We start from the raw sequence: 13247 nt of genomic DNA on the forward strand, positions 1-13247 counted from the left end.
GACCCAACCAGAAAATAAGCCCTAGCCTGATTTTTAGCATGCTCCTAATATAAACCCTATTCCCTAAATAAGCCCCAGTTAAGACCATCATCAGCCGGGGGTGTGTGTGTGGCCAGCACAGGAGGTGGCGAGTGCACAGGGGCCGATAGCATCTGGCAACAGCCGCAGCCCGCGCAGGTAAGTCCTAGTGCTGTGACCACTGGGTCGGTCCTCCAAGTAGAGGCGGGGATGGGGGAAGGCAGGCAATTCCGAAGTGTGGCGCCACTAGCCGCAGGTGGAGGCAGAAGGACGGGGGAGGCAAGTGATCCCGATGCGCGGTGGCACCGACAGCAAGCAGAGGCAGAGGCCTCCCCCCATGCTTTTGCCTCTGCCAGCTGCCAGTGCTGTTGCACGTCGGGATTGCCTGCCTCCCCGTGCTTCTGCCTCCACCTGTTGCTTGGACAGGTAATCAACTCACCTGTGCTGCACTGGCTGCGCAGCCCTAGAGTGCACTGGCCAAAAGGCCAGCAGGCTGTGGCTGCTGCCGGACACCATCGATCCCTGCGTACTCGCCGCCTCTTGTGCATGCGCTGGGGGTGGGGAGCCCAGCCAGGCTGATCACCCTGATACCGTGCTTCCCCGAAAATAAGCCCTAATGCATCTTTTGGAGCAAAAAAAATATATAAGACCGAGTCATATTTTGGGGGAAACACGGTAACAGAGTTAAAATGACTAGCATAAGAACTTTTCTTTTGAGAACTCAAAGTAGTTCATATAAAAATAAAAACAAAATAGAGAACAAAATCAACCACAATAATTGATACGCATCAGAGAAAGGTAATTAACACAGGTGTACTCCCAAAGATAAAACAAAAAGATGCATTAGGGAGTAAATCAACATTCCCTGCCCAGGCCCCCCGAAAGGAGCCAGCTTTTTACAGCTTTGTGAAAGTCCAATAAGGGGTGGGCCATGCAGGTCTCAGGAAGAATGCTGTTCTGTAGGACAGCCACTAAGAAAGCAGATTTCCTAGGTTCCACTAGATGACAAACCTTCACAGCTGATCTAAGTTCATCTTGATCTTACTGGCTTGGCAGAAACAATAAAAAGAATCCTACAGATAACCAGGACCTAAGCCATGAAGGACTTTATAGGTCATAAGCACCAGCTTGAATACACCAGGGGCCAGTCACTCTTTCTTAGGGCAGTTTATTTTATAGGGCAGTTGTTCTGGGGATAGCATGCAAAGAAACCCTTATATGAACTACTTTGAGCTCTCAAAAAGGAAAAATAAAAAGAGGGATAGAAATGCAATAAACTAGTCCTTGCAAACCTATCATGTTTAGCCTGATGACCAAATCTGTAGCCTGTTTTGTTGGATGCCAAGTAATAGATTGGAGCTCAGGAACCCATGGTAACTATGAGTAATAAGACATACCAAATGCCTTCAAACTTCATAGGCTAGAGAGAGCTAATCCTTCAGTTGCTACATACACAGCAAATGCTTACCACAGATGGAATTTATCCTTGCTGTAGGCCTGAAGGAATCCACAAAATCTGATACAAGGTTACCTAACAACTAAAAAACATATAAAATAGGAAAACATGATTTAAACGCTAGTTACAAATTACAGATTAATTCAAAACCCAGAAATCACAGCTTGAAAGTACCATGAAAACTGCAGCGCTATGAACTTTGTGCGCACTTATGTACCTCGTTATGCAAACTAAGTAATTTTTCACAATTTACAGAGTTTGCATAACAGCGTTCTGCAAATGATAAGAGCTGCAAATGATATAGAACAGACATGTCAAACCTGCGACGTCACATGACATCATGGGGCATATTGGAGCTTTTCCCCCATTGCCGGCAATGGGATGGGCGTGGTTTCACTGTTGATGCATCCAGCCCGTGGGCCGGCAGTTTGACACCCCTGATATAGAAGGTGCAAATGATATAATTTACAGGATGCCATGTTTGTTTAACCATTCCCAAGAAAAATAAAGAACTCTCTGGAGGTCTGCCTAACCGTGACCACCATAACAGTGGCTTTGTGCCCAAGGCAGGACTAGAATTCATGGTGTCCCAGTTTTTAGCCTGATGCCTTAACCACTGCACCAAAGCTGGTCTTTTATCTGTATTATCTATTTTTATATTCTTTTAAACTTTTATTTCTATTAATGTTTTCTTTATATAATAACAACTTTAAAAAAAATGGTCTGTCTATCAAATTTATTAAACTGCCAATTTACTATCTATTGTGCCTTACTTCCTAAGGTCCAAAAGGATTTATTTTATTTTTAAACATCAAATCTTACCCAGTGAGGAAGTTTTCCTTCAGGATACAACTTTCGGATTTCTGTGACAGCAAAGTAAGCAGGTAATAAGCACGCATTCCTTTCCAAAATATATGCTACAACCTAAGGAAAAACCAATAACCAGAGAAGAGTTTATATTATGTTGTATATGTATATATATATGTATATATATATGTATATGTATATATATATGTGTGTATATATATATATATATATATATATATATATATATATATATATATATATAATATATTATATATATATATATATATATATATATATATAATATTATATATATATATATATATATATATATATATATATATATATATATATATATATATATATAAAATACACACATATATAAAATTAACATTTGAAATGGTGCAATGTAAAATCTTGTCCAGTTATAGTCAGCTTCCTATGTCTTCTTTCAATTTTTTTTCTTTAGATATTTAGTATTTACTGGTGTATTTCTACCTCCCAAAACTTTGCCATATTTCTGAAGACTTCGTGAGTTCCTGTTTCTCAGTGGTCCTACATCAATTATGGGATTATTTGCTATGAGACATAATTTTCTTACTGGGATTAATTAAATATATATATATTCAGTTTTTAAAATATACTCAAAATAGGCCAGGCACATTTGAATTATTTAAATTAAAATTAGATTTAGGTTTATTTAAATTATGCACGTTTTTGAGTAAAAATGTTGTACAAATTAAATTAAAATATTAGATTTGAAAACGTTAAACATTTTGAGGATGACTAGAGAATAATGAATAGTCTTTTGTTTTGTTTTAGGACAAAACACCAAAGCAGCAAAGCAAACTAAATTTAAATAATATAATCCACATATTTTTAGAATCTGTAATTTAAATAACATTAAATAAAGAACTACCTATACTGAGTAACCCAAGGAAGTATTATGAATTGAAGAATGCTATTATCTCTAAGCCAATATAGTTTGCAAGTTACAAGAAAATGTAATTAGCAGAAAAGTCTCAGAATGTTTCTCAGTTGTCTCTTTTTGAAGCATTTATATAAATGTTGAATTCAGCAATTCAGATCTAGTTTTCTCCACTTAATATCCTTACCTCTCTTGCTGCTAATAGCTGCTGCACCACAGCAGAGCTCACGGTGTTAGGAATAGTTAGGATCTTCTCCAGGATACCCTTCAAAAGGTCTCGTACACCCTGTAACATTCAGATCAAATTCATTTTTGAATCTTATGCCAAAATGTAAAAATCAAAATTCACTTTTTAATTTTGTATAAATGAATTAAAATTATAACACTAATATGAAATTGTACAATAACATTTTATGCCTGTCATTCTAGTGTATCTAGAGGATAATACATAAGCTTTTTTATTCAAACTGTATTGCATGATCTGCCACTTCTCTTTAAACACACACACACACACACACACACAAACCATCTGCATAATTTTTTTTAGGTCCGTTACAAGTTTTTCAGCTCTCTTTCCAGTTTGAAGTTATACATTGCTTCCCTGATGTAATGTAGAAGAACAAACTAATGAGCAGTGATCTTCTTGAGGACGTGGAATCAAGGCAGATGACAAATCACTTCCTGTATTTGATATCTCCATTCATCTTTAATGACTGTGCCATGATCCCAGCCCAAAAGTCCTTCTTTTATAGAAATCTTACAAATCAGATGAGTATGCCTGGCATAAAATCATATAGCAATGAGTAAAGAAATTGATGAAAAAGACAATGCATGTTCCAACCCATTTGAGATGTCTGAACCCTTACAACTAGAAGTACTTGTACTATTGACTGATCCGATAATAATTTAGATTGTAACATCAGGTAAAATGGAATCACTGGAGTAGGTAATTAAGGTCTCTCCAGTTCTACTGCTGAATTCATTATAGACTGTTATAATTTGTAAATCATTATAATCTACATTAGAGTAAATTGAAAATATAGCTCTATCTCGTATCTTTATTATAGACATTTAATTTTATATATTATATATTGTACATGTTTAATAACATATGGGGGTGGAGATGGTTTCTTGCTTGTTTTATGCTGTATGCTGTCCAAAAGTTGCCACTGTTTGAGTTGGGCAGCCTTATAAATCTTAAAAACAAATACACAGATGTAAGTATAAGGCTATAAAATATAAGGAAGCTATTAACGCTGCATTATAAAAAATAGCATATATGTATAGTTATTACCTTGTAGTCTACACCACCAATTATTTTTTGAACAAGTTTAAATGTCAGAGACCAAAGTTGTGTCCTTTCCCATTCTAGGTTGTCAGAATTCAACAGAGATTCACAAACCATTCTAGGAAAATTAAAGAAAAAACACAATGAGTATCTTTTCTAAGCAGATCTAATGTATTATTATTATTATTATTAGCTTTAAGCAACTGATATCCTGTAATGAATTCTCTACTGCAGTTTATCTGAAAGGAACATACCTGGGTGGAAGTAACCCAGTCTCCACAGCCATTGCTAAACAATCATATAGAAAAGAAATTCTTTTAGGACTATGTTGACTATGTATGAACCTTACAATCCACTGAACACACTGTTCATGAGATTCCTGTAAAATAAAAAATATATATTTATTCAACAACTTCTTCATAATTTGTTGAAAACTAAATTAAATATAAATAAAAAATATTTATACTGATAAAATTTTCCCACAAGTCATACAATCTTAATATTTAAGAATTGACAACTGAAAGTTTTGGGTTGTACCATTCTTATTTTGATAAAACTTTTAAGCTGAAAGAATTTAAGGCCATATATAAACTAACTATAGTATGTATGTGTACACACACACACTCACACACTATTCTGCAACTTGTGAAATGATTGGAGAATCATTTTGGATTGGATGTCATTAAAAAACCAGCAAATAAAATACTCACCTGGGAAAGATTGCTCCAGAACTGTCGAAAGGCACTCAAACAGCTAATTAATTTAGTTCGCTCATCTTCTGGGGTATCCATAAACATGCTAAAACAAGTAAAGACAAGTTATTTATAAAGTATTTCATTACTAGTTACTACAACAGAATCTCTACAGTTATGCTAGGAAATGGTTACATTTCACTTACCCAGGAAAAGCTTCCTCGATGACTTCTGTTTTCTATAAAAGAATTTAAAACATGGTCACATTCTAATAACAACTTTGCTTTTATTCTACGTCACCTATATTCCATGTTCAAATCAAAGTATCCAGAACGGGCAGAGGAAGAAACAGTCTCAAATAAAAACTTATCTACTGATACCAACTTTCCAACTTTCTTTCCATTTATTAAAGTATATGCTACCGAAGTTACTGCCAGACCATTATATCAAACTGAAGTTTAGGGTTTAATATATATTACTACTAGAACAAACCAATCACAGTGTTTGAGGAGTATCTTGGGGGTATCTACTGATACCAGCTAACTAAAGTAAAAATTCTCAATGCATGTAAACAAGTGGAAAAAGGTAAGCAGAGCCAATAAACAAATAAACAAGCCCCACTTCAAGTATTAACCAGTGGTCTAAGGCAGGGGTATCAAACTCAATTTCACTGAGGGCCGCATCAGCATTGCGGTTGCCCTCAAGGGGCCTGGGTGGGTATGGCCTACTGGGTGGGCGTGGCTAGAGTGCGTATGGCCTACTGGGTGGGCGTGGCCAGCTCTACATCGTTCGCATCAAGAGTGCCTATGGGGGCCTGGGCAGGAGTGGGACAGATCTGAGGGTCTCTGGCAGAAGGAGGGTCTCTGGGCCAAGGCAATGGGGGCCGTTCCCTCACTGTTTCCAGGATGGCTTTGCAGGCCACATGAAACCATTTCGCGGGCCGGATCCGGCCCCCAGGCCTTGTGTTTGACATGTCTGGTCTAAGGTGATAGTTAAGAGAAAATATTTTGGGTAGGGAGGAGAGGTTGATAAAAATATTGATAAAATTCAAGATATTTGACTACATGAGATAAAAGAAAAATGGAACATAGAAATTACTGAAGGGAAATGGGAAACCAAACAGAAACAAGGGCTGCCTATTGCTCTGTCCCAGCATCTGTCAATAAAATATTATCCTACATATGTATTCTAGACACATACAGGGAGTGCAGAATTATTAGGCAAGTTGTATTTTTGAGGATTAATTTTATTATTGAACAACAACCATGTTCTCAATGAACCCAAAAAACTCATTAATATCAAAGCTGAATATTTTTGGAAGTAGTTTTTAGTTTGTTTTTAGTTATAGCTATTTTAGGGGGATATCTGTGTGTGCAGGTGACTATTACTGTGCATAATTATTAGGCAACTTAACAAAAAACAAATATATACCCATTTCAATTATTTATTTTTACCAGTGAAACCAATATAACATCTCAACATTCACAAATATACATTTCTGACATTCAAAAACATAACAAAAACAAATCAGTGACCAATATAGCCACCTTTCTTTGCAAGGACACTCAAAAGCCTGCCATCCATGGATTCTGTCAGTGTTTTGATCTGTTCACCATCAACATTGCGTGCAGCAGCAACCACAGCCTCCCAGACACTGTTCAGAGAGGTGTACTGTTTTCCCTCCTTGTAAATCTCACATTTGATGATGGACCACAGGTTCTCAATGGGGTTCAGACCAGGTGAACAAGGAGGCCATGTCATTAGATTTCCTTCTTTTATACCCTTTCTTGCCAGCCACGCTGTGGAGTACTTGGACGCGTGTGATGGAGCATTGTCCTGCATGAAAATCATGTTTTTCTTGAAGGATGCAGACTTCTTCCTGTACCACTGCTTGAAGAAGGTGTCTTCCAGAAACTGGCAGTAGGACTGGGAGTTGAGCTTGACTCCATCCTCAACCCGAAAAGGCCCCACAAGCTCATCTTTGATGATTCCAGCCCAAACCAGTACTCCACCTCCACCTTGCTGGCGTCTGAGTCGGACTGGAGCTCTCTGCCCTTTACCAATCCAGCCACGGGCCCATCCATCTGGCCCATCAAGACTCACTCTCATTTCATCAGTCCATAAAACCTTAGAAAAATCAGTCTTGAGATATTTCTTGGCCCAGTCTTGACGTTTCAGCTTGTGTGTCTTGTTCAGTGGTGGTCGTCTTTCAGCCTTTCTTACCTTGGCCATGTCTCTGAGTATTGCACACCTTGTGCTTTTGGGCAATCCAGTGATGTTGCAGCTCTGAAATATGGCCAAACTGGTGGCAAGTGGCATCTTGGCATCTTCACGCTTGACTTTTCTCAGTTCATGGGCAGTTATTTTGCGCCTTGGTTTCTCCACACGCTTCTTGCGACCCTGTTGACTATTTTGAATGAAACGCTTGATTGTTCGATGATCACGCTTCAGAAGCTTTGCAATTTTAAGAGTGCTGCATCCCTCTGCAAGATATCTCACTATTTTTGACTTTTCTGAGCCTGTCAAGTCCTTCTTTTGACCCATTTTGCCAAAGGAAAGGAAGTTGCCTAATAATTATGCACACCTGATACAGGGTGTTGATGTCATTAGACCACACCCCTTCTCATTACAGAGATGCACATCACCTAATATGCTTAATTGGTAGTAGGCTTTCGAGCCTATACAGCTTGGAGTAAGACAACATGCATAAAGAGGATGATGTGGTCAAAATACTCATTTGCCTAATAATTCTGCACTCCCTGTACAACGAACAGAAGTCTATACTTCTATACAATGTATAGAAAAGTCCATGTTGGGAGGTCATTAATAAAATAATAATCCTGCCACTAACAAAATATCTATAAGCACTAGCCCCACATCTCAAAAAAGAATAATATGGAAGTGGGGAGGGCAGGGATGGTAACAATTCCCTAATGAGGAAGCAATTGCAAGGTTGGGAACTATCACATCTGCAAGAGTGATGAACAGGAGAAGACAGGTGTGTGCAAGTGACACACTTGCAGAAGGCAAAGGCTTTTTCATCTACCATAGTTTTAGAAGCAGAAGATTCAGCCTAGCCCTTAGCCAAAGGCAGTATAGTCTTCACTTTGCCAACAATAGTTTTGCCCATCAACTGGGGCAGCTTTATAGAAGCCTAGCTAATCCAGGACGAATAAGACTATCCACAGTAACAATTACCCCAGAAGGTTAGATGGAAGCCCTAAGAGAGGCCCCTCGCCTTCTTAGTGGAGAAGAAGTGAGGGCTGTTTCAGAGGCAATTCTTCATTTCCCCAGGCACCTAATCTACGGGGATGTTTGGGGTTAGATGTGGTCAGATCCTGCCTAGGTTGCCCTAACAGAGTGACCATTCAAAGCTTCACTGACTTCCAACCCCAGGGAAACAAGAAGCATAAGGACCAGCTTGCTACTCCAGTTCTCCGTCTTCTTCCTGCCCCCCCTCATCTTCCCCTTTCGATTTCTCCATCATCTGCATTTTGCAAAGTTACAGCGAACGGTTCTCTCTCGCCAGCGGAGAGAGCCAGCCGAATCTGACATCTACAGTCCCCTTCCCACCCCACTACTCCCCGCAGCATTCCCCTTGCAGGCGGCGGCCATCGTTTGATGATGATGGTTGTTGTTGATGATGATGATGATGACTGCCGTCGCGGGCCGCGAGACTCACCACCACCTCCTCGAAGATACTCTGCAACTGCGCCTCCATTGGGACCGCCATGGCGCGATCCCCAAGCTTTAGTCCGCCACAATCCGGGCGGAAGAAGAAGCAACAAGCTCTCCTCTCCCCCCACCGGTTCCCTTCCCGGAAGTGTTCCGGAAGGCGCTTCCTTTCGCATCCGGGTCGCGAGGAGCCGGGTGTGGTGTGTGTGTGTGTGTGTGTGTGTGTGTGTGTGTGTGTGTGTGTGTGTGTCTGGGGAAATACTACTACCTTTGCTGGTGGGGGGGCGGGAAGAAATGCAGCAGCTTTTACTCACCGCAACGGATTGGAGGGTGGGACCGAGAGCTCCCGTTTGCTTGCTTGCTTCAAAGTTCCGCGAAGGGCGCCAAACTCGGATGGAAAAAACATCTTCCAGGGGTGGAATGTGCGAAGCTCTTCGATTCCCCAAGGAAATGCACACACCGGATTGCCTCCCGATCCTGTGGCCTCGTTTACACGACGCGCATCAGGAGCGACTCCGGTCGTTGTTTAATAAAAGAAGACCGAGCAGTATTCCCCCAGAATGTCTATGGAGATTCTCAATCATCCAAGTCATAGTTGTCCCAAAGATGCTTTTTCAGGAGGCGACTGGACTTTCAACGAAAAACAAGAAAGTCCAGTTGCCTCGTGAAAAAAGCATCTTTGGGATATTCCCCCAGAATTTAATTTGGTGACCGAATCCAAATGCCTCTAGGCTTGCAAACACGTACACAGCCCCCAATTGTATCAGCCTGCTTGGCTTCGCACAAGACACTAGAAAGTAATTTGAAAACTTTGATTTGCTATCTGGGGGCCACTCTTGGATTTCTTGCTGGAGAAAGAAAAAAAAGTAATATTTTGATTTTGGGATTTTATGATTAGATTGTTTTGATAAGATAAACATTGTGACTTGTTAAAGTTATACATGTTTGATTTGCATTTATAGTTTTTTTATGTAATGCTTACATTTAAGATGATATTTGTACTGTTAGTTTGAATATTGATTATTAGTATTATGTTTTTATGTACTTTTTGCCATGGGAGATTATTCTCAGATCTTTTGTTTGAAAATAAATTTTGACACTGAAATTGGATGATTAGATTGCCTTTCATTAAAGAAATATTGTAAAAATTTAAAATTATATATGCATGTTTTATATGATTTATATGATTTATATTTATATGATTTAGATAATCTTTTAAAGGGGGAGAAAAAGCATAAAAAACACAAGTAGTGCAAGATTGGAAGATGTGAAGAAACCAGGCCCATAGAATTGCCTAGAGTCGAATATAACAAATGGATAACATCATCATCATAACATAGCATGCACTGAGTTATTTTATAATATAAAAAGATTTCTGTATTTGAACTTAATGTTTAATACTAAGGTCTCCACTATTTTTTACAAGCATTAAAAAAGAAAAGAAAAAAGGAACTTATTGGAAATGGCAATAGCGCTTAGATTTATATACCACTTCACAGTGCTTTTACAGCCCTCTCTAAACATTTACAGACAGCATATTTCCCCCAACAATCTGGGTCCTCATTTTACCGATTTCAGAAGGATGGAAGGCTAAGTCAACCTTGAGCCATAGAGGATCGAACTGCTGGCAGTTGGCAGAATTAGCGTGCAATACTGCATTCTAACCATTGCGCCACCACAGCTCATATTTATAAACATGGTAACCTGCTTAGAAACCATGCTGTGAGTTTATATTTGCCTTACTGTGTGATGTATTGTGTATAGGGCAGGGGTCGGCAACCGGAAAAAGGAAAAGAGCCACTCAGAACCGGTTCTGTCACACAAACAAAAAAGTGGGAGCCGCAAAAAGTGCGCGCGTGCGTCCACTCACGCGCATGCGCAAAAAACATTTTACGCATGCGCAAAATGGGAGGCACCTGCGCGGTGACAGGTCTCCCCTTTGGAGAGGTGCGCGCCGTCCCGTCCGGAGACCTGCCGCGTTCGTCAAACGGGGCCAGGCCAGCGCATGCAGGGGGGAGGGGGCGACGGGGGCTTTTGTCCTAAGAACAGCGGCTTCTAAAAGTGGGAGGGTCGGAGCGCCGCGGGCAGGTTCGGAGAGGCAGGGGACGAAGCCCCGCTTGCCTGGATGGAGGGCAGAGAAGCGAGTTGCTGCAGCCCACCTTGGGCGGCTCCCGCCCTTTGTTCAGGCGCCAGCATCCCAAAGAAGCCCGGCCAGGAAGTCCGCCCCCCGCCCGCTTTTCCGGAGGGGGCAGGAGAGAGCACGTCCCTCCCTTCTTTGCTCCGCGGCTGCCCTGCGGGAGGGGAACAACGCCTCGCGTGCCCAGCCTGGCCCCTGGCCCCGGTGCAGGGGGAGAGAGAGGTGGCATTTGGGCCGGGCCAGAGGACGAAGCCGGACCGTGCAAGCTGCGCTCCCCCCTCCCTCTGAGCAGAAACCCGGTCCTTGCCGCTCCCGAGGATCTGCGAGGCTGGGGGAGCTGCCCTTCCCCTCGTTTGCCCCGGCGGATGCTCCTGGCACTGCTGCTAATGGGTGCAATTCCAGCCGGAGGCGTCAGAAAGCCGCCGCCGTCCTTGAAAGAGGAGCGCACGCACTCTCCAAACCGCCGCCATTCCCTTTGCACAGCTGCCATGTTCGTCAACGCGGCAGGTCTCCAAGCTTCCATCGGGGGGCCTTTCATTCCTGTACAAGGGGGAAGGGGAACTCTCTGTGCTTTTGTGTGTGTGCGTGTGTGTGTGTGTATATAAAGCAAGAGAGAGGGAGGAAGAGGGGGGGAAGTGAGATCTCAAGCCCCGATGTTTCCTGCCTTCCACTGCCGGCGGCCGCCCTGCATTCTTAGCATTCCTAGGCTGTGACTCCGAGGTCATCGTCGCCGTCTCCGCTGAGCAGCGCTGCTTGGAAGAGAAAGGGAGCAGGACAGGCACGCTCGCCCCAGCGGAGTGGCCAGCCCTCGTTTTAGTAGCGAGACAGTAATCGCTCCCCTCTGCCCCCCCAATGCTCCCGGTTCTCCCGTTCGCCCGCCGCCCCGCTTTCCTTCCTGAATTTTGCGCTTCCTTACCCAACTCCAAACTTTCTCTAGCGCCCCTGTGCTTTAGGAGGGGGAACCAAAGGCAGAGCCATTTCTCTCTCTCTCTCCCCCCGCTTTTGCCGCTCCCCCACCCAACCAGTATCCCGCTTCTCCTTCCTCGGCAGCTTTGCAGATGTGCCACACACACACACGCACACACAAAAGCACAGAGAGTTCCCCTTCCCCCTTGTACAGGAATAAAAGGCCCCCCGAAGGAAGTCCGGCCTCTTCACCGCACCGATCCGCTGAGGAGGAAAAAAGCTTATTTCTATTGCCACGTGCAAACTAAATTAAAACAACTTGGGAAGCTCGCCCGTGGGCTGCATTTAGAAGGATTTGGGGGCTTTTGTGATTTGCTTCGCCTACAAGTGCCTTAACCACGACTAGCCAATGGCTCCAATTCAACAAAAAACACTCTCTCGGTGCCTTCCAGATGCGCGAAGGTCACCCTGACTACAACCAGCCTGGGATTTGGAAAGGCTTCCCAGGTTATTGGGACAGACTGGCTCGAATACTTGGGGTAACATTTTTCAGGAGGAATATCCTTATGTCCACCCCGATAGGGCATCTTCCCCTCACAAATCTTCCCTTCCCTTCCCTTCCAAGCGGGAGCCCCGCAGCAAATGACCAGCGTTTGGACAGCGTGTGAATGGGTGAGCGTCGCCGTCCCCAAACAACGCAATTCCTTGCAGCGATGCGGACAAGAGGGAAAGGAAGCCCAGCGGCTGGACCGTGCTCCCGCCCCGCCTCCCCAAGGGCTCACGCACGTTACCTAATGGCTTGCGTGCGGCCTCTCGCGAGGTTGCTGCCCCTCGTGAGCGTGCTGGCTGACGCTGGCTCTGTCTCTCTCTCTCTCTTCCTTCCTCCCTTCCTCCCTCCCTCCCTCGGTCTCCCCCTCCCCCTTTTCCAGCTCAGCCCCATGTCACCAGGAGACCAAAACGGGGACATCATGGCAGAGTGGAGGAGACACAGGAAGCGGATCCAGGTACCGGGCTGGCTTATCTTCTCCCTCTTTTCGCAACCGCTCTGCGGGATGAGTTTCCCTTTTCCTTCTGGCTTACCCCCCCTCCCCTGCCCGGTCACCCTTCCCTCCCTCCCCCCCTCCGCCTCCTCCGAGGCCACCGCCAGTCAGCATCTCTCCTGCCATTTCTGCGACTTTTCCGTCCCCCCCACCGCTGCTGCCCCTTCCCTGCAGAGCCGGCCGCATCCAGCGCTTTCTTCCTCTGGAGGGGAAATCATGGCCCCTCCAGTTCCCGCTTCTCTGGGCCGAGCGCCGCCTTGAAGGTTTGGAGAGCTGCGCGCGCACCTCCACCCAGGTGACTGG

General features: G+C 43.5%; 1 protein-coding gene across 2 annotated transcripts in view; it reads right to left on the reverse strand.

Annotated features, from left to right (window-relative positions):
• MED23 (mediator complex subunit 23) overlaps positions 1-8993 on the reverse strand; it is a 51339-nt gene extending 42346 nt beyond the window's left edge. For both annotated transcript variants that reach the window (XM_083379928.1, XM_083379927.1), the window contains exons 1-8: positions 8869-8993; positions 5393-5424; positions 5205-5292; positions 4749-4873; positions 4501-4612; positions 3394-3492; positions 2297-2398; positions 1487-1556 (exon numbers count right to left, since the gene is read on the reverse strand). In XM_083379928.1, the coding sequence (XP_083236054.1) occupies positions 1487-1556; positions 2297-2398; positions 3394-3492; positions 4501-4612; positions 4749-4873; positions 5205-5292; positions 5393-5424; positions 8869-8919 (679 nt within the window). In that variant the 5' untranslated portion in view covers positions 8920-8993. The remainder of the gene's footprint in view (positions 1-1486; positions 1557-2296; positions 2399-3393; positions 3493-4500; positions 4613-4748; positions 4874-5204; positions 5293-5392; positions 5425-8868) is intronic.
• Between the last annotated feature and the right edge of the window lie 4254 nt (positions 8994-13247).

This window comes from Vipera ursinii, assembly GCF_947247035.1.
Source record: "Vipera ursinii genome assembly, chromosome: 1".
Classification (NCBI taxonomy): Eukaryota; Metazoa; Chordata; class Lepidosauria; order Squamata; family Viperidae; genus Vipera; species Vipera ursinii.